The sequence below is a fragment of the Chroicocephalus ridibundus genome, chromosome 5, assembly GCF_963924245.1.
Source record: "Chroicocephalus ridibundus chromosome 5, bChrRid1.1, whole genome shotgun sequence".
Taxonomy (NCBI): domain Eukaryota; kingdom Metazoa; phylum Chordata; class Aves; order Charadriiformes; family Laridae; genus Chroicocephalus; species Chroicocephalus ridibundus.
This window is the reverse complement of record NC_086288.1, coordinates 27,459,511-27,486,950: the sequence shown is the minus strand read 5'-3', so window position 1 is coordinate 27,486,950 and position 27,440 is coordinate 27,459,511. Positions and strand designations below refer to the sequence as shown.

The 27,440-nt window shown below is 41.2% G+C and overlaps 1 protein-coding gene across 1 annotated transcript in view; it reads right to left on the bottom strand.

Moving 5' to 3' along the window:
- Nucleotides 1-17,539: 17,539 nt before the first annotated feature.
- Nucleotides 17,540-27,440, bottom strand: part of PPA2 (inorganic pyrophosphatase 2) — a 38,693-nt gene continuing 28,792 nt past the window's right edge. The window contains exons 10-12 of the mRNA XM_063335367.1: nucleotides 25,970-26,039; nucleotides 18,769-18,808; nucleotides 17,540-17,723 (exon numbers count right to left, since the gene is read on the bottom strand). Of these exons, the coding sequence (XP_063191437.1) occupies nucleotides 17,695-17,723; nucleotides 18,769-18,808; nucleotides 25,970-26,039 (139 nt within the window). The 3' untranslated portion in view covers nucleotides 17,540-17,694. The remainder of the gene's footprint in view (nucleotides 17,724-18,768; nucleotides 18,809-25,969; nucleotides 26,040-27,440) is intronic.

Below are 27,440 nucleotides of genomic sequence, written 5' to 3'. Positions count from 1 at the left end.
AGGGGAGACCTTATCACCCTCTACAACTACCTGAAAGGAGGTTGTAGAGAGATGGGGGCTGACCTCTTCTCCCTGGTGACAAGTGATAGGACGAGGGGAAACGGGTTCAAGTTGCGTCAGGGGAGGTTTAGATTAGATATTAGGAGACATTTTTTCACTGAAAGGGTTATTAAACATTGGAATAGGCTGCCCAGGGAGGTGGTGGATTCACCATCCCTGGAGGTGTTTAAAAAAAGGGTAGATGGGGCACTGAGGGACATGGTTTAGAAGTGGCTCTTGTCAGGGTAGGCTAAAGGTTGGACTCGATGATCTTAAAGGTCCCTTCCAACCTCAACAATTCTATGATTCTATGATGTGGGAATTAAACATAGTTCCCTGTCTACTTGGTGGAACACAGATCCATCTGCTCAGTTTCACAAGGGCTGAATTTAATCAGAAACTGGAGACCTGAACACTCCAACCTCCGAGCCAGCGTGTAAGATGACTGCTACGAAAGCTGCCCAGGTTGAGGACTGCAGGGAGAGCAGCCTGTCTGTGGCGCAGGTGAGACGGATGTGCCATGCCACTCAGCCCTGAAGAAAAGGAAGGTGCTTCTGAGAACGGCAATAGCAGGACTGTCCACGTCTGAGGATTTAAGTGGGAAAAACGAGGACCAAATAGTTTCCAAGTTTAGGCGATGACAAGCTGGCTGCGACGGAGGTGTACTAGTTCTTCCTGCAGACCAGTGCCTGTGGCACCAGTGCTCCAGATCAGAGGCAGGACAGACAGTATCTCTTGTCTACGATAATCAGACTCACCAGAACAGAGCCCAAGCGCAATGCTTCCCAACAAATCAGAATAAATAAATAAATCAAAGGATTATCTGTCCCTTCAGGAAATTAAACAAACGATAACCAAGGCCGTGCTTGTTGCCCTGTTACTTTTTATAACTTCCCAACAAAAAATTAGGCTAAAACTCTGTATGACTGCTATTTTTATTTGCCCATTTCTTCCCACTTTGTTGATTTGCTGACATATGTGAGAACACACACGTGGTACAATTTGAGCATTCTACTTTCTGTTCTCCCTGGAATAACACTCCATGTTTTATGGCTGACCAGCGACCCAGGATCGTAGCCTGAGAAACACTGATGTAATGATGGTTCTTCACATCCTTTTTTAAAAAAGGTTTAGTTTCCAAAGATAATGGGGAACAACTATCCAAAGCAAGGCAAGGCAGTATCACCTGTCTTCTCTTAATATGAGAAGTCTGACAAGCTCACGTCAAAGACAGAGGTCACAGCTGTTTTGTTCGTGATCATAGTTAAAGTTCAGAGACAAATAAGGAAAGCATTCACTGTAATGAAATTGTTAGATTCAGTTGTGGGAATGGGAGAACTAGCTTACACTCTAAACAGGATAAACCAGCTCATACAGGTTTACATAAAAACGCCCTAAATAACAATGCCAACACAGTGTGTCAAATCACTGAACCAACAGAGCACGGGATCAAATTGCTGTTGGATAATCAAGTCCTCTGAGACAGACTGTGCTTATCTTCAAAGAACTGGTATTCACCTACTGATTCTTTAAGGTGTCTCATGCTCTTACACCCTGATTTTCTTTATAAAAGCTTACAATGCCAAAATGATGGTAAAGGGAAGGGACAAGCATGGCACGGAGAACATATAATCTCTGTCAAAATGCACCTTTTTTGCGATGGCTACCACAGTACTCTCACTGTATACAGGACGGTGCAATGCACTACTCTCCTTCCACATCCCCTCCTCGTGACTCTGCTGTCTTCACTTCTCATATTATCTTGTAGACTCCCATCCTGCGCAATCAGCCAGCTGAAATGGCCTTGGCTGGTGTACACGGGAGAGTACAGACATCATCCAGAAATGAGTTTGTATTGCTACATACTGAATTTAAACATATCTGCAGTGCACTGGGTTTCTGGTCTGGCTGGTTCTGGCAACTCTGCCTCACTCCGTCCCTGTGCTTTTACTAACAATGTGCTTTGAATTAACAATTCAATCGCAACACCAATCTCAAATACGATTCTAGAAATGATACAGCAAAAGTCCATTTTTATTTGTCCCAGCAATTACAGATCCCAGCTGCCTCCTTCTCAGCTTTTGGGGTAGTTCACTTGTTCCTGAGGTTTTTTTGGTGCTTTTCAAGGGTAGGGCTCTGTTTTGATTTGAAAGCAGGAGAAAGAGAAGGGAAAGCAACTGTTAACCTTAAAAATCTGTGAACATGAAAGCTGTGTGTTCTTTTTCAAGTAATGCATGTTATTTCCTGCCTTTTTATTTGTGATTGCAATTATTCTTGTGTTGATAATGTCAGAAGGCAATCTGCTCGCTTTCAACTATGTTGACCACGCAAAGCAGATTTTAATCTAAACAATAAGCAGATTCAAGCCAGAAATAAACATGTTGGTTTCCAAGTAAAGGAAACCTACAGGATATTCTCAGAGTAAGATTTTTCAGGACTGGTTCCACTGATATTGTTAAGTGAAATAAATTGGCAACAGCCCCTTTATTGACAATAACAACACAAAACACAGCAATTCCAAACATTTATACAGACCACCATTTTCTTGGGCTTTTTGGCATGGTTTGTTTGGGGTTTTTTTAAGTGGTTACACAGCATACATATAGTTAAACAGAGGATCCAAAATGCATCTGCCCACCCTTGCCTTTGTTGCATTTCCCCTGACCTATTTTCTAAAGAACAAGTTACACCGCAGATTTATGGGGTCTGAAAAAAGCTGTGAGAATTTGATTTGCATAATTCAAGTATCACCATTGAAAAGCAAATGTTATTTAGTATCACAAAAAAGCAACAAAATTGAAGTGGTGTTATTAGGTGGTCACTTGCATTGCAATGGGAAGAAAGGTCAAAAGCATTTAGCATTTTTCAAAAAGGAAAAATATCTCCGAAGCAGGTCACTTCCAAACACCTAATTCATTCCTAACAGCAATTCACTGTAGCTCCCATAATTTATGAATCCCAAGGATGCACTTAAACATCTGCAATTTCATTATTTCATTTTTTTATACCGTTAGCGTAAAATTTTGACGAGCCATTGTGCAGGTAACAAGTTGAGAAGTTGAGGATTACTATTGCAGGAGAAGCAATGAACCCAGCTGTTCACCGTGATCCAGAACGGATTATTTCCTGTGACAGGTCATAGCGGAGGATTTTCTTGCTGTTGTTTAATACCTGCAACAGCTGAAAAAACAGCTGCTTAGTTTGAACATCTTGAAATTCCCCAAGGAAAAAAATAACCTTTGTTTTCAGGGGTTTTTGTGTTTCAGGGGGTTTGTTTGGTGGGGTTTTTTTCAAGAAAGAAGAAAAAACTGCTGAGTCCACAACCAATTTATTCAAGATCTCTCAAAGTCATATAATCCCACTCCTCTTTTACCAAAACATAGCAGTCTTTCATGAAAAATAGCAAAGTAGCCATGTCATAACAGCCTCATGAAATAACCAAGGCTGTTTTAAATACATTCAACAGGAGAGACTGAAGTCTCGGAGCATTTCCAGAATGGCAGAGAAATACTACATAGCCAGTAGTGAAGAGCCTCTCACTTCTGCCCTTCCACAGGAGCAGCCATGGCCACCCCTGACATGGTAGGGCAGCATCCTGCCCTGCTGCTGGCCCAGTCTCACCATCCCTTTAGGATACTCTGCCTCGTGGAAGTTAGACTCGCCTTTAGCCAGGGGTCTGACCCCTTATTCCAGTTTCCTCTCTCTCCCCTTGTAATTACGGGGAGCAAAGCTGATGTCTCAACAACTCCGCGGCTTTCAGATTCACACACTTTCTCCAGGAGTTGCTCCATCACTACATCCAGCCACATGTGCCTCTCCCATCCTCTTCTGCTGTGTTCCATGAAGCTAAAGGATTACAGTAACAGAACTAAATTGGCCACCTCCCTGTCTGCTTTTCCCTCCTCTACCCGATTTTTACATTTAGCGTTGGACTAAGTTTAGAGGATGCAAACAGTGGGTCTGATTCAGCAGCTCTGCTAATAATCAGATAAGCAACACCACTGTTTTGCCGCACCTTAGTGGTAACATCTCTTTTTAGAGGCAGCATTGACTTACGGCACTGTAGTTTCAAACAGGCCAAGAGTAGTAATTCACCGGCTTCCCTTCATCTAGGTCAGGACTTCCCAAACTGTGGCATGCACACCATGCATGATGTGCAAAGCTAGTTTGAAGAGATACATGCTAAAACCAGACCAGCCCACAGTTGTTTCTCTGGAGGAAACGGGGACAGTAAATATTGCCCATGCAGCTGAATGCTTCTTCCTGTGCCTGCCAGCAGCCCTAGACCTGCCACCACAACTCTTTGTAGGAAAAAAAGTCAATGAAGGTGGAAATTGGCAATCTTTGAGCATTTACTCATCTGCCCAAAAATTCTTTGCGCTGCTTTGTCCTCTAAGCCTCTGTTTTCAGAGAATCAGGCTCTGTGCACAAAGGTATTTTGCTGTTCACTATTTTCACGTGTCCCAGCATGAAGCACAGCACCAGGGACTCTCCCGTGCCACATGACAGTAGGTGCCAGCAGTCTCTCTGCCTTCCCTGCCTTCCCCTTCCCCGATTTGTCTTTCTGAAGTACCCAACAAACTACTTGGTGAGGATGTGGATAATGTGAGCACGCAGCCATGCAGCTGTGCTCCGTCATCTGACTGCCATGTGGCATTAACTCTGACACTAATCTGGATGAAGCTGCCATTTCTCCTCATCTTACCTTCTCTCTTCCCTCACCTCCTGTAAGCCTCCTAGAGATTTAAATGGCATTTTTCCACTCCAGGTATTGAAACATTGGTCACAAACTCATTTCAACATCAAGAAAGCAAACTTCAGGACATTCAACCCAAAGTCTTGCATCAGTGGGGGGAAAGGAAATGCAACAACAGTAACTTCCATCTCCAGACACACCTCCATAGGAAGCAGCATGCTTCCAGGAAAGCAGCCCTCTGAGCTGACACACTGCACCACTTCCCCTTTCCTGTTCCCTTCCCAGCGCAGGCAGCAAGGGGAGAAGCTCTGTGGTTAGTCTCTCGGCCCCTTCTGCCAGGCAAGGAAGATCGAGGAGAGGGAAGGAAGAAGACTCCTGGAGAAGGCAGCAGCTTAGCTACCCCTGCTGATGGCAGGCAGCAGTGCGGGGTGCCGGGCTTTACGGGGCAGCCCGCAGGGGTGGCCATCCCTGCCCCTCTGCAGGGGTCTTGGCCAAGCTGAAGGAGACCCCATGGAAGCTGCAGCCATTCCTCACTGCTCAAGATCGAGCTCCCTGTGTAGGTGTTTAACCAAGAGTCACCCAAAGGTCACTAAATGACTCAATCTGCAATAAGACTTGGAAGTCCTGATGCTGTAAATCTGCCACTTGCCATAACCACTAAATCACATATAGAAATCAACATCTGTAATATGTCCTCAGTTTCACAAAGCATGACTGCACTTTAAATTTGAGATCTGGAATACAAGAGACAGTTTTCCAACTACTTCAAGAGGAAAAATTAACTCAGACTTAAGCCCACTGTTTGTTTTGGATAACATTTTCATTTTAACTTAATGTTTATGCATCTCCCTCCCTCCAAACGTATTTTCTTAAGGTTTGAGCTTCTTTTCATTTGTCAGCACCACTGAGCCAACTTCCAACCAACTTCCACATGTGATCACCTTAATGAAAACATCATTGTCTGTTCTAACTCGTTACAAGCAATTGGATAAAGTCACTGAATACAGGGGGAAAAAAAAAACATTAAAAAAATTTTGGAAAAACATGGTAAATGCATGACCAAATGTTAAAGTTTCTGCCAACATGGAAGTACTCCTTCCATTCCTCCTGACATTTCCAACTACTGTTTCCCTCCTTGGGCCAGTGCCTGCATCATACAGGATCTTTTCTTGAGAGGACACTGTAAGTAGGAAAATAACACAAGATGGCTTGAGAGCTTGATGGTCTTAAGAAGTGAATGAATCAACTGTTCCCCCTAAGCTCATCATCCTTTCAGAAGTGGTTGGGGCCTAAAATAACTGGGGAAGTTGAGGCTACCATCCACATAACCCCTTTCTAAGCATCACCACAGTCTGACCATATTCTCAGAATGAGAAACAAGCTGCTGTGGTCAAAATGTGTGTCACAGGGTTTTGCCGAGTGATACAGAAAAGCTGATGGGCACTGAGAAACAAACAAGGGAAAGAAGGGTCTCTGTCATTTGTTCCCACTCACAAGTATAAAATTGGGGCAGTAACAAGGTGGGAAAAAAGATCTCTCAAAAAAATCCACTTATTTTTCTTCTACACAGTCATCTTAGAACTCTAATCTCTCTCTAGTTTTCATATGTATCACCTCCATAGTGCATATTGCCTCCCTTCACCTTGAGCACCCAGACAGCTCCAGTTCCAACACTCTCTCTTGCAAATCTGTGCTCTCCAAAAATGAGTGCACAAACCCTCACCTTGCCTGAACACCCACCATCCCCAGCCTCAGAAACATCACCTCAGCAAGAAGAAAGCTGTCTAGAGGTCTATTGCTGCCTAAACCTATGTGGCAGATCAATTTTCCCCTCTGTCTAAGTTCCTGTACTTTTCATTCTTCACTTCTGTTGCCTTTGTGTCACAACAAAAAGGCAGAACTCCTCTGAGGGCAGCCATATTCCATACAAAATACACATGGGATGCTGTACACATGACATCTTCTGCAGAAATCACTTGTGGCTGGATCATAGTATGAAGCAACTCCCCATCAACCCTCTCCAAGATCATCTGGAATGGGCCTAACTAGATTTAACTACTTGGGAAAGGGAAAAGGGAGGGGAAAAAAAGAAAGAAAAAAAAAAAAGGAAAAAATGGCCTAGTGTTTGCCAACAAACGAACCATAAAAGTGTCGTTGAACTTCTCCTTTCTGTGCTCCTCAGATGGTTCTCTTTTTCAGATGGAAAGGGGAACTGTAAAAAGAAAGACTTTTCTCATCCTCTTTCCAAACCGGCAGGATGAACATCCAGGGTTTGAGCTCGTTGTTAGGGGTTTGGTGTTTGATTTTTTTTTTTTTTTGAAGGCTGAATGCTTGCTGAAATTCTGAGCTTCAAGGTCACATCATCCTACCACTAGCTGTGACTCCACTAGCCAACAACCTGTTCATTACTGTTTAAAACAAAGCACAGAGATTTTATTCCTGCATTGCAGTCCCAGTTCTGACACCACCTATGAACAGACCATTTCCTCCAGCCACAACAGAGCAGAAGAGAAGTCCATCACTAACTGTTCACGCCATGCCTTGCTCAGAGTTACCACTTCCTCAAATCTGATGACTTGTTTAGTCTGGTTATCCCTCTGTTAGCCATTTCTATCAAAGTGTGCTTGGTTCAGTTATACAATCAAAACCGTAAATCTTTGCAAGGCCGATCTGAGAGGCAGAAGCCTCATCAGAAATTTGCTAGTTAGACATTGTGCAGCCACAGCCTTTTGGGGACAATCTACTCAACTGCCCCAGTCTTACCTGTAAAATCTCTCTTCCAGAACTACTGCTTAATTTAACATAGCTAAATTGTGCACTGTTGAGAGAAAGCACATAACATTTTCTAGTCCCCTGACAACAGGGAGGGAGTATGGAATAAAATCCTGGCTATGCTTACCTTCCTATCCCTCTCTCTCAAGGGTTTCAGGTCCAAGTGGAGTATCTCTTGAAACCCCCTCTATCCTGCTGCACTAGTGCTTAAGATAGTAATTAAAGCACAACTTCCAACAAGGGCAGATCTGCCTGAGCCTGTTCAGAAAATTAAAGAGGAAAAAAAAGGCAAGAGATCACTCCACTGATTATCACAGCTGGTTTTGCTGATAATACTGTAATCCAGTTAATAAAGTTGCAATTGAGTTTAACTTGGCTCTATATCCTTTAATGTAAATATTCTGCTGCTGGCATTAAACGTGTTAACATTTAAGCATATGGTCGAAACACCACACTTTTACTGAAACAAACATCATCAGCTTGCATAAAAAGCCAAATTCACAGACTCCTACACCAGAATTTCTTATTGATGGAAAACTACTAACAAATATAGTTAATTATTTGGACTGTATGGATAGTTCAGCTTAAATCCATGGGCCCAATATCGATTCCCCAGGGAGGAATACTGTACCCAACTTTGTTTAATATCTTCATAAGTGATCTGGCTGATGGGATCAAGTGTATCCTGATGAAGTTTGCTGATGATAACAAACTGAGTGTGGAAGCAGACACTTCAGAAGGGAGAGCCACCCTGCAGGAAGACCTGGATAGGCTGGATGAGTGGGCTAACAAGAACCTTATGAAGTTCAACAAGGACAAGTGTAAAGTCTCGCACCTTGGAAAACATAAGCCAGGGGCGCAGCATAGGCTGGGATCTACCCAGCTGGGGAGCAGCTCCGTGGGAAGGGACCTGAGGGTCCTGGTGGACAACAAGCTCATGCATGAACAGTGTGCTGCTGCGGCAAAGAAAGCCAGCAGTATGCTGGGTTGCATCAAGGGCATTACCAGCAGAGACAAAGAAGTCATTATCCCACTCCACTGAGTGCTTGTCAGGCCACACCTGGAATACCGTGTTGTCATGATTTTGGCCAGATTGGCCAATCACAACAACAGATGGCCCTCCGCCCCCTCTCCTCAGAGAGGAGAGGAAGAGATAAGGAGATTTAGGAGTTTAGAAAAAGAACTAAACTACTTTAATGAAAATAATAATAAGAAAATAATAAATAATAATAGAATAATAAAAATTAAAGAAAAAGGTATACAATATATACAAAACCATATCCAGCTCCCAGGATGACGATCGCGTCACCAGCAGACACAGGGAAAGTCCCAGACCGGAGTCAGCGACGGACAGGAGCTGAATTCCAGAACTAGAGTCAGGAATGCTCAGATCGGGATCAAAGGCAGATGAACAGACAGGGTCCTCCTCAGACATCGGCCCTTGAACAAAGAGCGAGCCAGAGCAGCCTTGCCCCTTTGATCCCTCAGCTTTTACACTGAGTGTGATGCAGATGGGATGGAATACCCTGTTGGTCAGTTTTGGGTCACCTGTCCCGTCTACTCCTCCCTCCAGGTGAGACCCCTCTACACTTCTCCACTTCTGACCCTCTAACGGGGCAAATAACGAAGTTACCTGACCTTGGTTGTTAAGGCAATAAGTATAAGCAAGAGCCTCTGTGCATACTGTTCCTTGGTATAATCAGGTCTTATCACTCAGAGTGAAGTTTCTGAACAATATGCTGTTAGTTTCAGACTGCAGTCAGTTAGAAGAGGCCCAGCTAAAAAGTAAAATTACAAATCAGAACATTGGTTCTGTTTTCCTCAAACCAGGACACATGTTCAGTTTTGGTCCCTGCTATGCAAAAAAAGATGTGGACAGGCTGGAGAGGGTCCAGAGGAGGGCCACAGAAATGACCAAAGGGCTGTGAAGCCTGCCATAGAAGGAAAGGCTGAGAGAACTGGGTTTGTTCAGCCTTGAAAAAGAAGGCTAGGGGAGACCTCGTCACCACGTTCCAGTATTTAAAGGGTGGCTACAAAGAAGGTGGAGGCTCCCTTTTTACAAGAAGTCACATGGAAAAGATATGGGGTAATGGGTACCAGTTACTCCTGGAGAGATTTTAATTGGACACAAGAGGAAAAGTTTTCACAAGGAGAACAATCAGCCAGCAGAATAATCTACCCTGGGAGGCGGTGGATTCTCCATCATTGGACACTTCTAAAATTCAGCTGGACAGGGTGCTGAGCCATCTTGTCTACACTGTGCTTTTACCAAGTAAGGTTGGATCAGATGATCCTTGAGGTCCCTTCAACCTGGTATTCTATGGTTCTATGATTTAAATGGCTACAGCCCCATCACACAGATACTTTCAGTCACCCTGCCAAAGGAATTGCCTCGAGTTTACATTTTCATCAATGTGACAAGATTGAAAGTAAGCAGAAAGACGAGACCTCAGTAGGTCTGTATTAGATACAGAAGTTTCTTCATGTAATAAAGGATTTTAATCTCCTATCTCTGGCACCAGCTGTGAGTTGACAGTTCTCTGTCAACACTGTAAAAGTGTTTTACAGTAACAGTGCAGGTCAATATTCTCCAAATGCCAGCTCAAAGGGTTTGTGAAAACAATTCAAGTGATGCTAGCTTAACTCCTGGAGGGCAGTAACTTTTTACAGTTAGGTTGCACATACGTGTTAGCTGCTGTCATTCATGGATGGAAGCTTTGGGATTCAGCTGGCAAAAGGACACAATAGATAGGTTTTAGTCCAGGGAAAAGTACTTCCTCAAGGTGAGTCACGCTTTGTTTACTTTTATCTCCTTTGTGAATACAAGGCTTCCTTTTCTGGGCATCAGCAACATGCCATACATAGACCATTGAGACATTAAGATATAACAGCATGCATCTAAGGTCCCAATATCCTACATTGTTACTATTTAGGGTATGCTAAATTTATCGCTTAAACTTTAGTCCTGCTTAATGACTGTTTTGATTACAAACAGCCACTATCACTCCATATAATATATGGTGTTTGCCAAACAGTAACACCATGATATTACAGTATAGAGGTTGAAGGGTCAAGATAAGTCTCTGTAGAGGTCACCTCCTTCACATATCAGCCACTGCCCCCGAGTAACCCACTAATGTTCACTGCTCCTCAAGGTCTCTCAAGCAGAACAGGAATAGCATTTAATTCTTCTCCCATCTCTTATCTGTTTCTCCTGCTTAGATTGTTAGCTCTTTGAGATGCTAGTGTATTTCGACATACCTACTACAATGCTCTCTGATCACGATTACAAGTTCTAATAGATGAAGAAAATGGTTAGGGGCTGCAAAATGTTGCTTTCATTAGTCATATTCTGGAAAATAGCACCTTTAATATCAGAAAAAATAGCGTCCTAGCTGTTATACAGAACAAGCATTTCATTTTTATGGATATGGGTCAGAAGACTTCAGTGCAACATTGTTTCAAACTGAAGAATTTTAAAATAGGCATTTTTAAATAGGAAAATTTACAATTTGAACATTCAGAAAGCAAAACCCAATAATTACAGAAGAAATGAGTCAGCTACCTCTATTCACTATGCAACTAATCATCATAAAGAAACAATTTGTGCTACACTTATTTCAATAAACCTATATTTAGAAAGGGATCAGGCTTTTGAATTAAAACTGAAAAAAATTCCGAAGTTTTAGAAGCTGGTGTGCATATGTTCATTAAATGCTACAGTTTGCTGGCTCCCTTCCTGGTAAAAGGCACTCCCAACCCCCCCCCCCCCGCCCCCCCCGCCCAGTTTTTCTCCCTTCTCTGAAAAAGTAACTTTTGTTTTTACATGAGATCAGCAGATCGTGCATTCAGTGAAAAATATCACACGCTGTGCAACTTGCATACATTACACTTTCAGACAGACTATAAGCATATTGGTATGATTCAGATTAGCTATACTACGTACACAATAAAGAGCTTGCACGTCACAGAAACATCATTATGATATTTTCAAGAATTGTGTCACTTCTTCCAAGAAGTGTGAATTGAAGAGAAACATCTAAGGCTAATTTGCATTTCAGTTGGAGGTCCCACAAACCATTCCAGCTCAAGATAGAGAGCTAAATGAATCAGAGAGCTACTTTTACAAAGCAGATTGTCATAATCAGGGAGCAACACCTGTACATGATTTGCAGATAACAAAGATGTTCTGATGACACTTATGACCACAAAAACACAAATCTCAAACCTCTTCTCATATTCCTTTCCCATTTCCCTCATTTGGGTCCCCTCACTCTCTTCTTGTTCTCCCAGTTAACTGTATGACAAGCTACAACTGTCTTTTCATATGTGCTTCACAATGACCCTTGCTCAGCTGCCCTGCTCTTACCCTGACTCCTTTTCTCTTGCAGGATTTCCCTTCCACACACACACAGCTATAGTAACTTTGACAGGATTCCAAAAACTCCTCTTGTCTGAACTCTTAAGAGCTTTGTGCTGCCAACCTATAGGGTCAGAGAGACATCTGTTAGTAATAAGGCTTTCTTGATGTTTAAAGTTTTTAAGCAACTAATGCCCACAACATTACTGTAACATAAACGGATACTGTCCCTATTTATAGACACAAAAAAGAGAGGGAGAGATTTATGTGGTTTGTCTGAGTCAGAAAACTGCCCAAGTAAAGGCCTAGGAATTCCTAAATTGATTCCCAAATTAGCACATACAAGGAATAAAAATAATCTAGTTAAAGCGAGCTAATAACGAGGCAAGACAGATTTCAGTGAACAGCTCTGTCAGGGGAATTTTGTCCTTACCTGACTGTGCCTTCCCTCTCATCCCAGCTCTCCAGGGAAAGCACGATGCCAAATGCTGCTCAGCTAGACATTATTTTTTTACCACATAGTAGGTCTTCTAAATAGCAGGAACCAGCAGGATATTTTCACTTTGACTCTTAAACCAGCTTTGTTCCCAGGCCTCCTATGATTTAGAGTTAAAATGCTCAGAACTCCCAGGTGGTCACGAGTTACACTTTGAAATTGGCTTTTCTGCACTCCAGAAACACCACACACGGGCCATCAGAGGACTTAAAGACCTGCTTAAGAATTGAGCCTAGTCTCCTGCAGAACTCACATGGACAAAGACTCCAATTTACACCTTGAACTTTCACCACCATTGATGCTCTTTTCACTCTTAAGATAATTACACCATCAGAGAACCCTCGGGCAGATCAGTCTGACTAGCAAAGCCTGCATCTTCAGCCAAGTCCTTCAGAAAGCCTGTCAGTATAGCTAACTGTAAACAAAGCTGAATGTATCCTATATTTTCCTAGACCCTGGAAGGAGTTCCCCTCTCAATGTTGGGGAAGTGTCAGGTCTCTGGCAGAAATCAGATCACTCACAGAAGAAACTTTTCTACCCATTTTACAGGTAGCATAAAGATTAAGTGGTCTGTCCAAGCCCACAAGGTATGCTATGGAAAAGAGAATTTAAAGTTAATTCTTTGTATTCCAACGTAGGGCTTTTGACACCAGGTAGATGTCGATACGCTCTTCAGCTATTTAAAATGTGAAATACCAAATGCTTAAGAAAAACCCCAAACCTATAGTTGGTTTAACAGCAGCAGACAGCAGATACAGAGAGTAGACAAACCAGTTTCATAACATTCCAATATCCCTGTCCTGATATACACACCAATAAATGAGCATAAAGCTACTAACAGCTACAAAGTGCAGCCATTTCAGTGACCGCACTTACTCTCTTTGTCCCAAAAGAGAAGCTTAGAGGACCAGCACTGAACACTGCACACAAAACCAGATCTTCAGATCCGAAAAAAAACCCCTTACTTACCAGGCAAGTATTAATGCATATACAGAAGCAAACCACAAGGAGTGCAAGTGAACACATAAATTTGAGTATGTGCTGTAATACCTGGGTAATGCAAGTATTATTCTTCCAATGGTAATAAACAAAAAAGTTAGTTATTAAACTTGGTGTTATTAAACTATCTTGTGAAGACTCCAGAAACTTTATAAGGATGTTCTAAGGGAAAAAGCTACCAGGCAGCAGTGTTCTGGCACATAAAACATATATTCTTCATGCACAGAACAGTGCAATTCTTTGTGGCTTCTGCATTTTCCCTTGAAAGGGGAAATCCTTTTTTGATCCTTACAGTAGACCAAATCATCAACAAAAATCTTACTTCTGATTTAGCATACTGAGTCACCGATAAAATTGATTCAGTTGTAACTTATCAGAATGAGAGAAAACATGCAGCAGTAACTGAAGTCTGCCCATAGCTCCAGAACACTTAAAAGTTTCTGCCACAAGAATTAGAAAAGAATGAATTAGCCAAAGCCAACAAATAATCGCAAAGTGACAATCTACTGCAGTGAGCTTGGCTTTTTTTGGTCTACCCTCTAGACCCCATCTGTAGATTCAGGGAGAGCACTGCATACATCCATCATCCTGCTCATGGAACGGCAAGCTGCGAGAAAATCAAAGACTGTGTGTGGCTCAGTCAGCCAGTGTTGCTGAGCACCCTGGTCATCTCTGCACAGCACAAAAGACTCCCAGAAAGTCAACTCCACAGTACATACAATTGCTGCTTTCCATAGTTTTCTCCCGGTCAGCAGACCGAAGATTAAAGTACTACTTCCAGGCACTTCACAGATGCAATTCCAACTTCTGTGTGGTAGGTAAATGTTGTTCTTCTTTGGCAAATGCATCCTATCGACCTCTCCACTCACATGAAATCAGCATTGTTATGTATTCCTTCAATATTTAGGCAAAACTGTTTTAAAGCATTTCAGTCACTCCTATTTAATGTTCTATTAGTTACTTTTATTTGCCTGAACCTCCTACATCTGTCTTCCATTCTTTCTGTTCTCTTCCAGCTAACTTTTCACCTCTTTATTCTCCGAATCCCAGACCTCTTGTCCTCAGGGGGTGGAACCCAGGTTTATCAGACCTGATTAAGAAATCAACTTAAGCTTTACAGCAAGGGTAGAAAAAAAAATTTTTGCACCCTATGACTTAATATTGGTTTTGCCTTTTAACTGGACAGAAATTGAATTACAACACATTAAAAAGATTCAATCCCAGTAAAAGCAAAGAGAAGCATGAAATAATACTTCAATCAGCTTAGGACTGCTCCATGCCATAGCTCAGGTGTCGATACCAGTGGCAACCACAGGCAAGTTACGGTAAGGCATTTTCCTTGCATAACATCCACGAGCAGTTCTCCCAAATACACTTCAGAATTACATTCTGTTCTTTCAGGGTTTGTCAGAGGTTGTCTGTTGTTACTAACAGCATGAAAATAACATCCTAACAGTGACAATAGCATGCTATTTTCACAATCCTTTTATTTTCACACTTTAAAGAGTAATGAACATTATTTCCACATAAGTAAAATTCTAACCCCATTTTTGACTGGGGGGACTGAAGTATAGACTCCATGTCAGTAAAAGGTACTATTTTCAGCAGCAGCTAATGGTTTACATACATAAAAAGAACCTTCACCATCACATGGTGGTGGGGGGGAAGAGTAACCTCTCCTTTCTCTCAAAAGCAGACAAAAAGAGGGATGGAGATGCAAAGTTATCCTTGAAAGAAATACATATATATGTGTATTACATAGTCACCATAGAAAATACAGTTTAGATGTATTTATTTCATGGGGAAAAATTTATGTCTCTTCAAGACATCTTTCCAGCAGGTATGAGTATCAGATATGAAGAAGTTCTTTCCATAAAACCATTGAGAATTTGACACTGCTACACTAAGCTTCCCATCACAATGAAACCAATTTTAAATACAACAACATAGGCATATAAATACATACAAATAAATAAAAGCCAAAATAAAATAAAAGAATGTGTTCATTGCACAGACTTGTTTTTCCTGAGGAGATCCGAAAAACATTCTGGTTTCTCTGTCCTATCCCCCTAATCCTCTTATTAGTAGACATTCTCTCCACAGCTACTTCATTATGCTTCATTTCTGAAACCCACGTCAGTAGCATTCAGTACATTTTAGCAGCAAGGTTACATGTAACAGTACATCTTTTTATCCCACTTGGTAAAAATCTTTAGAAAATGTACATAAACACATGCTGAAAGCAGTCTGAAGACAAGAGGGTCGTTTGTTTATATACTCTACATGTAAGAAATATTTTAACATTTTCAACTTTCTGATAGTATTGGGCATTTCTGATCACTTCAACTTTCAGCTTTCCAAAATACTACTTGTTACTTTCTTGCACGGTCTTATCTGATCTAGAAACTTATTTCTCCTTCTGAATCCTAACCACATGCCATCAATACAGTTATAAATTAAAAAACACTACTAAAATTATTTGAAGTAAAAGTGAGGTAACTTCTGACCTACTCTTGATAGTTTGGCATGGGTATGTCTGTAATCAATACTTGTTTATCATATGTGCACAACTTGTCATTCTAGGTCTCAAAAAAAAAATCAAAAAAAGGACAGCACTGACCACCGTATAGGGAAGATCATTTGATTTTATACAGTGCCCTTCATTGTCCAGCTGTCCCTAAGCACTTTACAAAAGAGTAAGCCTCCTAGATGTACCAACCTACAGGCAAATACAGCGGCTGTTCTGCACTCTACAAGAGCTCACCTCGAACCAGAGTAATCTCATACCGAGGAGCTGCAGATGAACCCCAGACACCAAGGAAATATTTACTCTATTTAAAAAAAAAAGCTGTTATATCTGTAGGTATAATGCTGCATGTACTTAGAATTCTAAAGTATAAAGTATGGAAAATCAGTACTGTACATGTATGTTGTATGTAATGTATCTCTTGACTTAAAAAAAAAAAGGCAGTCCTTAATATCTGAGCTTTATGTTGCATTTTTCATATCACACCTAAACTCTGTGTATAAAACAACGCAAAAGTCTATGTAGACAGAAGAACTCCGTCTACCCGTAAGTGCTGAGGCCCAAACTCAGATTTCCCAAGCAACTGGTGCTCATACACTGGACAATATTCTAGAGAAAAGCCTCTAAACCAGGAAAATCAACTCCTACAAATCAAAGAAACATTCCCAAAGGTGAAAGCTTTCTTAATAATAACTTATTCTTTGTATGGAAAAGTTCATCCTCTACAGCAAGTCACAGATTAACTTTTTCAGTTCTTTATCCTCCATTTCCATCATGTATCAGCAATATTAACCTTTTGTTTCAGTCATCACACGAAGCAGACAACACTCACCTTTTGTCTCAGTAACAAGCTGGATAAACCCATCTACATTATCATTTCCTCTCTACCTAACAGCTGGCTTTTTTTTGGTTTTGTTCTAAATGAACACTCTGGGTACAGACAGGTCAGATATAATCCTGCAGTAGAAAAAGCGGCAGATATTTTTACTGTGAAAGCACAAAGCTCAGTTCTATATGTTCTATTAATCTTGTCTCACTGAATGAGGAACTATTGAAAGCCTTCAGGCATACACAATTCTAAAAATGTAAGCTTTCCATAAGGAAAGTCCTTCCTGTGTGATGAAACACACAACTTATCAAAACAGGATGGAGTACAGAGAGCACACGTGCATCCTTACTTCAATTGTTATGGAATTAGCCCTTCCTAGTTGAATTACTCTTTGGAGTGAAATTGTAATTGTTTTTTTAAAGCAAGTAGCTCTGCTCATAACCCTATGAAGCATGCAGAGACAACTGGGCACAAAACTGAGTACAACTCGGGAAACAGGGCAGAGTCGCATATCAAAGAACATGGTAAACTGCTAAGCCTATTACATAAAGACTATTGTCTACTTGAAAAGGATTACAGTCAGGGTGGCCAGACAGGCCCTAAAAATACATATTAACACAGCCTTCTATGCACCTGATGGCTGGATTATTCCAGAATCTGGAGAATAGGGCTGAAGACACCTTATGTTCTATCTCATTTGATACTACACTTCATGAGTGGGTAAAAGCAATTCTGGAGTTCTGACACTCAGAAACAAACATGCAAGCAAGTCCTCTTCCCTTTGCTCCACCCTGCACAAAAACAGACATAGAAAGGAAATATTCGTTTTATAATGTCACTGTTTATTTACATGAGAGAAAGTTTACACAAGTTGAAAAGTTGCTTCAACAGGAACCCAACAATTAGTGCTTTTGCCTGTCTTCAAAAAAAGGATGACTTTAAGATTTGATGATGCAGCTTCAGAACACTTTGACGATCACTTGGGAAAAAAGTACCAGGAATCAACTAAAAAAAAAAGAAAAACCCACACATGAAGAATGACATTAGTTCTATACAACAAGCCAGGCACAAACACTTAAAAAATGCAACATTCTGCCCTTTCAGCTATCTCCCCTCCCATAACAATGCTTCTGAGTGAGCTCTGTCCCCAGCCTATGTAAAGCAGAGCCTCAAAATAGTATCTGTTCACTTTAACAGTTTGGCTGAAACAATCCTACAACAAGTTACAACATTGACGTGACCATCCCTGGAAAACATCAAAGATGAGACAGATTATGTTCAATTGTCTGTCAGAGGTCTGAGATGCAATACTTCAATAAATAAATGCTATTTATTGGCATGCCATATAAGGGCAAATGGAATGCAACTTGCTTTCCCATGACACGGACTACACAGATGTTACTTCGCAAACAATCTGGAACTCAACTCATGACTAAGTTTCTCTTAGTGTTTCTGTAACTGCCTGCATCTCAAAAAGCACGTATGTCTTCTCTATAGTCCCTGCCAGTAGAAAAATAATTTTTTTTTTAAGTAGTTAACAAAAATGAAAATGTAGGATGCATTCTTATTTTTGATGAGAAACACATGTTCCGTTAACATGAAAAACAGTCATAACAGTGAAAGAGAGAATTTTGTCTTTAGAACTTACAGTTGAAAATTAAGTATGTTTATGTCACTTTTAAGAAAAGGGGCTGTTTATTTGATTAGTTAGCTACTATGAGGAATGACAAAAAACTAAGGCAAAGGAACCTTTCTCCTTTAAAAAGGATGTCATGGATTTGTCTTCCATGATCAGTGACAGAAAAATTTAGTCTTCTCATCTTGTTACGTGGACTACACTTTCACTCATACTAAAAAGTAATCTCCCACAAACCATCCATGAATTTCTGCCTATGTTCTATTTAAAAAGGGACAGGCATTACAGTCTGACAGAATATAACTATTATCATTCTCATGTGCACAAAACCACCTTTTCCAATACAACAGTTTTTATGTCAATTTTTAAAGCAAACGACTACAGAAATTGCATGGCATTTGGGGAAAAACATACCATCTGGGGAAACAGAATCTCCATTCATGGGCACTGGTGCCTAAAAAGAAAAAAAAAACTAAACAAAAAAACCACTAAAGCCAACATATACATGTTCAGTTACAGTTTCACAGGTAGCACCCAAACTCAAAGCTATTTTACTGCTGAAATCAAGAGGTATTAATAAAAACAGTACTTTCTGTTGCCCCCAGAGGACAACTCTCTACCTTACAAACTGTCCCTTTTTTTTCCCCCCCCACCTTTTGTTTCCCCCCCATAACTACTTTACAAATTTCCTGGTTGCTCATAATGACAAAACAAACACACTAATAATGAGTGACAGATTAACATTTTACCTAATGCAAAGGGGATTTTCCTACTGTATTGTCTTTGAGGATACCAGGATTTGCTGTTTACATACAAAAGAGTAAAAATGCCTTTCCAATTACATTACTGTACATGTTTCAATATAAAGGTACCCACATGAATAGATATACACGTGGAGTTTACATTACATATATGCAAACATATAAAAAACATTTAAAAATGTATAATTAAACTCTTTTACAGCCACATTTTGACAGAGTAGGATTCAGTTCTGTGGACAGTGACAAACCATTTTAAAATGCAAGTCTCTAAGTCCAGGTTCATTTCAACTACATCACTATTCAACTGCAGTATTACACAGCATGTCTTGCCCTATTACTTAAAGGACAAAATTAAAGCCAGTTTTAACGCCAGCTGGAAGCAACCTGCCTCACAACAGGGATACTAGTTACTCGCATGGCAACAATCCTCCTCACAGACAGACAAGTCTTCCAACTGACATAACTAATGGGAAAGAAGCAGAGAGCATCTCAGCACAAGGAATCCTACCATGCTCACTCGCACACACAAATCAAGTGCAAAAACCACGTGGATGTTGCCCTTTGCCGTGACACAAGCCCACCCTAACTACACTTACCCAAGCGGATAATCCCAGCAGTGATCACTTTGGTGAACCATGCAAAAAAGAAATAACCTCAAAGGGAGGGCTCACAGCTGTTTGAAGCTTCAGGAGAACAAAGCTGCACAGTGACCACCCATGTCTTCCACACCAACAGGTGGAACTTCCTGCCACCACTTAACAGCACGTGAAGACATTAATGAAAACTTTAGAGTATCCTGCAGGCAGGCAAACCGGCCCAAAAGCCACACAGCCAGGCTTAGCACAGTGCAGCACTCAGACCGAGCTACACTGGTGTGAAATTCTCTTGCCAGTCTGCCCATGTCCAAGCAGGCATGGAGCTCAGTCCACTGAAGAGCAGGTCAAAGCCTGTGAGGAGGGAAGGGAAAAACAGTATTCTTTTTCCCCACTTTACCCAGAATAATTAGCTGCGCAGAGGTGTTATGTGACTGGTCTGAAAGGATGTACCACTATGACAAATGTAATCCAGGTCATAGAATAGTCTGATTTGTAAGGGACCTTTAAAGGTCATCTTGTCCAACCCCCCTGCAACAAGAAGGGACACCTTCAACTAGATCAGGTTGCTCAGAGCCCCCTCCAACCTGACCTGAAATGTTTCCAGGGATGGGGCATCTACCACCTCTCTGGGCAACCTGTTCCAGTGTTTCACCACCCTCATTGTAAAAAATTTCTTCCCTTTTATCTAGTCTGGATCTACCTTCTTTCAATTTAAAACCATTATCCCTTGTCCTATTGCTACAGGCCATATTAAAATGTTTGCCCTCATCTTTCTTACAGGCCCTCTTTAAGAACTGAAAGGCCACAATAAGGTCTCCCAGGAGCCTTCTCTTCTCCAGACTGAACAACCCCAACTCTCAGTCTGTCCTCATAAGAGAGGTGCTCCAGCCCTCTGATCATCTTCGTGACCCTCCTCTGGACCCACTCCAACAGGTCCACATCTTTCCTGTGCGGAGGGCTCCAGAGCTGGACGCAGTACTCCAGGTGGGGTCTCACCAGAGCAGACTAGAGGGGCAGAATCACCTCCCTCGACCTGCTGGCCACACTTCTTTTGATGCAGCCCAGGATACGGTTAGCTTTCTGGGTTGTGAGCACACACTGCCAGCTCATGTCCAGCTTTTCATCTACCAGCACCCCCAAATCCTCCTCAGGGCTGCTCTCAATCCCTTCATCCCCCAGCCTGTATTGATACCAGGGATTGTGCCGACCCAGGTGCAGGACCTTGCACTTGGCCTTGTTGAACCTCATCAAGTTCAGATGAACCCACTTCTCGAGTTTGTCCAGGTCCTTCTGGATGGCATCCCATCCCTCAGGCGTGTAAGCACACCAGTCCAGTTGGTATCATCTGCAAAGCTGCTGAGGGTGCACTCAATCCCAACTGTCTATGTCATTGATGAAGATATTAAGCAGTAGTGGTCCCAGTACAGACCCCTGAGGGACACGACTTGTCACCAATCTTCATTTGGACACTGAGCTATTGACCACTACTCTCTGGATGCGAGCACCCAACCAATTCCTTATCCACTGAACAGTCCATTCATTCATCCATCCATCCATTCATCCATTTCTCTTCAATTTAGAGAGAAGGATGTTGTGGAGGACACGGTCAAAGGCCTTACAGAAGTCCAGGTAGACAACATCCATAGCGCTTCCCTTGTCCACTGATAGAGTCACTTCATCATAGAAGGCCACTAGGTTGGTCAGGCAAGACTTGCCCTTGGTGAAGCCACACTGGCTGCCTTGAATCATCTCCCTGTCCTCCATGTGCCTTAGCATAGCTTCAAGGAAGATCTGTTCCGTGATCTTCCCAGGCACAGAGGTGAGACTGACAGGTCAGTAGTTCCCAGGGTCCTACTTTCTACCTTTTTGAAAAATGGGTGCAATGTTTACCTTTTTCCAGTCACCGGGGACTTCACCTGACTGCCATGACTTTTCACAAATCAGGGAGACTAGCTTGGAAATTACATCAGCCAATTCCCTCAGGACTCTGGGATGCATCTTGTCAGGTCGCACAGACTTCTGTATGTCCAGGTTCCTCAGGCAGTCACAAACCTGATCTTTCGCAACAGGAGGGACCTTCCTTCCCCAGTCCCTGCCTTTCAGTCCATCCATGAAAGTGGTGCGGGAACAGAGGTTGCCAGTGAAGACTGAAGCAAAAAAGTTGTTGAGTACCTCAACCTCCTCCTTGTCTGTTGTTACCAGTTTGCCAGTTGTGTTCATCGGTGGGCTACGCTATCTTTGACCTTCCTTTTCTGGCCAACATACGTACAGAAGCCCTTACTATTCTTTGCGTCCCTTGCCAGGTTCAGCTCCAGCCTTCCTGACCCCATCCCTGTACTCTTCCCAGGATACCTGCCCCCACTTCCACTGCCTGTGCATTTCCTTCTTGCCCTTTGACCAGCAGGTCTTGACTCAACCATGCCAATCTCTTGCCATGCTTTCCTCATTTCTTACACCTGGTGATCGAGAGCTCTTACACTCTATATGGAAAGCATCTTCCAGACCTTAACCCCAGACCATCCTCTCTTTCCAATAAAACCAAAGCTTTATGTCATAAGGCAAGGAGAACCAGTGGTGACCAGGTATAAAAGGTGTCTGCCACTTCTGGGATAATTGCTCAGAAAATCTGAGATAAGGACTCAGCACTTTCCCACCAGGAATAGATCAAAAACTCATCTCACTGAACCAGGAATCTCTTCACTACACAATACTTCCATTCGGCACGCTGTTTAAAAAAACTAAACAAATTAATAAAATAATTTTAAAAAACACACACACCCCCCAAAAAAATACCCCAAACAAATAAAAAAATACCCAGAGCAAAATCCCCACCAATCTTTTGTTTCATAACTGTCCATTGAACAGAAAATTCTGCTTCGAAGTCCCAAATGGAAACATCCTTATTGAAAACAGAGGGAGAAAGGCAGGTAACAGATTTTCCTGCTTAGATCTGAATTATTTGAAACACGTTATTAAGTATACAGATTCAAATTTTGTTGGAGATTTTTTAAATTATCAGGAAAAGCCAAATATTTTCCCCTGTAAGACATTATTTTGCATTTTATCATGCAAGAGAGACGTAATCTAGCAAAGCCTTCCTAGTTCACGTTCAAGTACAAGGGAAGGATTATGTGATAAGTCTAAGAAATACTGCTCTACTAACTAAATATAGATTGTCTTGGAGATTCTCCAATTTGCAAAGTCCTCAGCAGCTTTTTCACAGAGCAAGTGAACAAGCAGTTCTTAGGATTAATGTTAAACAAAGGTTTGGCTGTCCTGGTCAGTTTTACAGGTGGCAACACTTCAAAGCCTGAAATAAACAGTACATCTTAACACTAACACATTCAGATACAAAGTTGTGTTCCTCCTGGGTTTAGTTTTCCACCTATACTAACACTGGAGCTGAGAAAGACATGAAACAATTTTCAGAGGCTAGAGAACACTAGAAATTTTCACCACCTAGTGTTAAAACTCAACTGAGTTTGCAGTTGCACGGGGCTGGTGTAATTTTGGCTGGTGCCATTTTGGCTGGTGCCAACGTTCAGTATGTGTTCCCATATGCCTCTTTGTGTGTTCCCATATGTCTCTTTGGGATTGACTGGACATGGCAGCTTCACCAGCTGTAGAATCATTCTTAGTTTGCCATCAGGAGAGATGACAGCACACATGCCCACCGTCTATAACTCACTAGAGTGGAAATTCCCCAACACAGACAAGCAATTCTAGTCCAACATCTGTAAAATAATGGAAGGTCAAATAATAGCACAATAAATCAACAGGGGTATACTGGGAACTACCCAATCAAAATCTATATGAAATTTTGATTAGTGCACAATTTGGTAAGCATTTGGAAAGATTTGTTTGTTTTCCATTTGGTTCTTAGTTACAGTTCTCTGGCTGACCACACAATTGGTTCACAACAACAATACTGAGCATTGCCTTTTGTTTTATGTTTGTTTGGGGGTTGTTTTGGTTTGTTTTGTTTTTTTCTTGAAATCTCAATATATCCGATTTAAGGCAATTATCATCCACTCAAAAACTCCATAATTGGAGTCTGACCCAGGAAACAGAATTGTAGGGAACCAGCTCTCAATGCACAAGTAGCTCAGAAATTTTGCAGTAGCTAAAATACATTTCTCACTACACTTGCATAAAAAAATCTCTACCTCAGTTTTCATTCCTCTGGTTTTACCCAGAAGTTAATAAATGGACATAAATTAGGAGAAAGTGTGTCTGCTTTTAGTTTAAAAAAAAAAAAAAAACACACAAGACACACAAACAAAAAAAACCCCAGACAGACAGACACAGGCAGCTTTCATTTAAAATAACCACAGCCATTGAAATTCTGCAGCCAACACTCACGTACTTTCACTTCAGTTTGAAAGAGATGAATGCCTGACAACCAAAGTGGGCAGCGTAGTGTACTAGACAAAAAGATACCTGCTTAAAATGTGCAAGTCAACCTCCCTGCTTATATTTAGAGTTTTATTGTCCACCGTTCATATTTCAAGAGCATTTCACTTTTCTTAGTTATTGTAGATTGGAAACTGCATGCAGTATGAACAGTATTTAAAGTAGTATTGTGTCTTTTCCCCGTCTGAAAAGTACCAAGAGACAGTATAGCCTACAGAGACACAATAAATATACTTAGACTGAACTGAAACAGTATGATGGAAAGGAATATGTGATGACAACTTCAGAAAACGGTATAACTTAAAGAAAATAATGTGAGGCACAAAAAAGCCAGGAAGTGATAACATTTGATAAGGTGGCAAGTGCTCATAATAAAAGAGACATTAAATTTTTATACAAGGTACCTATTTTATGAACTGATTTTACTAACCTCCCCCTCCAAAAAAACCAAAAATTTTGATTTGTTATTAAGAGACAAAATAACGGATACTGCTGATTTAAACAGATAATTATTTACTCTATGTGCTTAGAAATACAAACAGCACAGAACACAAAAGAAAATTTTCTTTTGCAGATTTGTCACCATCCAAATACATTTGAACTTGACATTCTAGTTGCATTTAAACGCTCACTAAAAGTTATTGTACATTTGAAAGTAAGGGAGGTAAAGATTTGCTTATAGCTGTGACTGACATGTCTAAAAACATATTTGAATTCTAAAATGAGTTTTTCTTTCATTTAGAACTTACAGTCCGATTAATCAACATTCACAAGTGCAACCATAAAGGTACTCTTGAAGAAGTGCTGAAAGCAAGAGACCTGAATAGGAAAACCAGTTAGGTTTGACACTTCTTTATGACAAACCAACTTTTCATTGCAACAGACAGTTTTATTTGCTTGTGACAAACACCACCCAGGACAACGCATTGTTAGTAGAAACTCTGTTGGAATGTTAACTGCACAGACGGTGGATGGCATCTCCTTTGACACCTGAACTTGCATAATTGCTGTGACTACTGGGGCAAAACACTGGCTGCCCAGGCAGTCATGCACATGTGCATAGTATCTGCCACACTCATGTGGTCATGAGCACAGGCTCAATCACAGAATATGTTAAAAAAAAAAAAAGTAATACTTGAGGGTACTTTTCTCCATATAATTTCTGGTAACTTTGCTTAATTTCTGGCATCCAAACTAGCATATTTTAAAATGGAAGAAATTATCCTCCACTAGCATTTGCACATGAAAGCATCAGACCTGCAGGACATTTTTCTTGCCTGAACCTGCATGTTTTAATTTTATGTTAATTTTCAGAATATGACAGGCATTCTTTAAGAAACATTCAAAAAAGCATCCCCCTCTCCTACAGCAATGCATTTAATTATGCAAGTAGACAAACAAAGGATCCCTTTAGTGATTAGGGACTACAGTCAGCTAGTCAATGAGTTCTAACACTGGGTGGTAACTCATGGCAACAGGGGAGACAGAGAAGACAGCAGGCTAGATACAAATAGCAGTCCATCTTGCTATTCAGGATCAGAAGAAACAGCACTGCAGAGGGAGGGGGAAAAAAAAAAAAAAAAACAACAACGAAAAACCCCACAGCAGAACAGTAATGAAACTGCCAAAAAGCACAATTGGACCACTGCAATGAAAGGTTTATATTATAATGCTTACATTTCACCCACAACCTTTGTGCTCTTCCTTTTACTTCATGTCTTAAATTTTTGTTTAAGGACCATCTCAGTTAAGCTACTTTATTTCAGTTTTGGAGCTCTGAATCTTCTTTTCCTATTAATTGCTTTTAAAAAAGGGTGGGGGGAAAAAAGTAAATATTATCCTTACCGACTGCACAATCGATCGGGCATCCTCCTCACTGCAACAAAATGGGCTGCCACTCACTAGAACATTTGTGCTGAAAAATAAAATTAAAAACACGTTTTATCAATCAGTGGAAAAGAGAGACGCACAATTAAGTACCTATGGAAAAAAACACCTTCACGTACAGAGCTCAGAAATGTGTATCTACAAGAAATGATGAAGTCAAAACCACAAAATAACCAGTAATGCTAAAAGGGACGGGGGTGTGGAGGGATGTTCTTTGTTTCTTTGGTTGGAGGGGTTTTTTAGGCTATACGTTCTATATTAATGCAAACAACGCTCACACCCAGTGCTTCTGGATGCTAACTTGGGTGCAGTTCAGAGGACCACAGTTAAGAAACTATATCCTCCCAAAAAAGTCAGCGGAGATAAACTGGCACTTCCTGAGGTAGTCGAAGAACACCTAGATGGCTAGCACAGATGGTGTGAATATCCCTCCCTCCCCGACCTCCCATCTCTTGTGCCTTGAAGGTTGGCCAGATTCTGTAGCAGGTCACTCTTCATTTGCAGTAACCTGCCTGCAGTATCTATGAAGGAGGAGGAAAAAACAGGTCAAAATTCTGCTCTGACACAAAGCAGCAGATACCTGTACTGCTTCCAGAGAACAGACAAACTCTGGGACCAAATACTTAGCAGAAACGTTTCCCTACAAATATATATCTTTTCACACCAAAAGTGAGTTTGGTCATGAGTTTTTAAAGTCCTACACAGTAAACGGCAAGAAGTTCAATTCCTCAAAGCAAGACTGCAATTTTAATTATTTTTTAATTTCATCAACATGAAGCTCCAAGTGCCTGTGAAATCATTAAGACCAAAATTTGAGTACTATAGAACAGTATTCTTGCCATGCTGAAGCAGAACCTGTCCAACTGCTAAGGCAGTTCAATCAGCTTCAAGAAAGAAAAAGACACATTTTCCCAAGAAAGAAGAAGACAGCAGTGAGTATCTTCGCACAGCTTCCCCCACAGCCTTTGCCCTCCGGTTTAGCTAATGGCAATCTACAGCCCTTTGGAAAGCACGAGGCAAAGATACCTGCCTGCTCTTCAGGGCCTCTGGTGCCAGAACTGCCAATGCAAAGCAGTCCAGAGAGCTTAATAAAGTCTATTTTAATTTAGATCAGGCCAAAGGCCAGTAAAGAATTTACTACTGAGAGAATTCAGTTCTCTCATTTCCAGAGAACTAAAAAAAAAAAAAAAAATGTAATGCTAAGCTGCAAAAGAATTCTGCACCACAGCAATGCAGCACGGAATGATGGAATACACAGTGACAAGAGGATTTGCACGGGATACTGAGATTTTCCCAAAATGATTCCAAACACACACAGTGGGGCCATTTCTCAAAAGTTAATCTATGCCACTTTTTATATGATCAATGTATTTTTGGCACCACTTACCATTAAATCATTGTCATACAAGGTGCAATTAGTCAATCATAG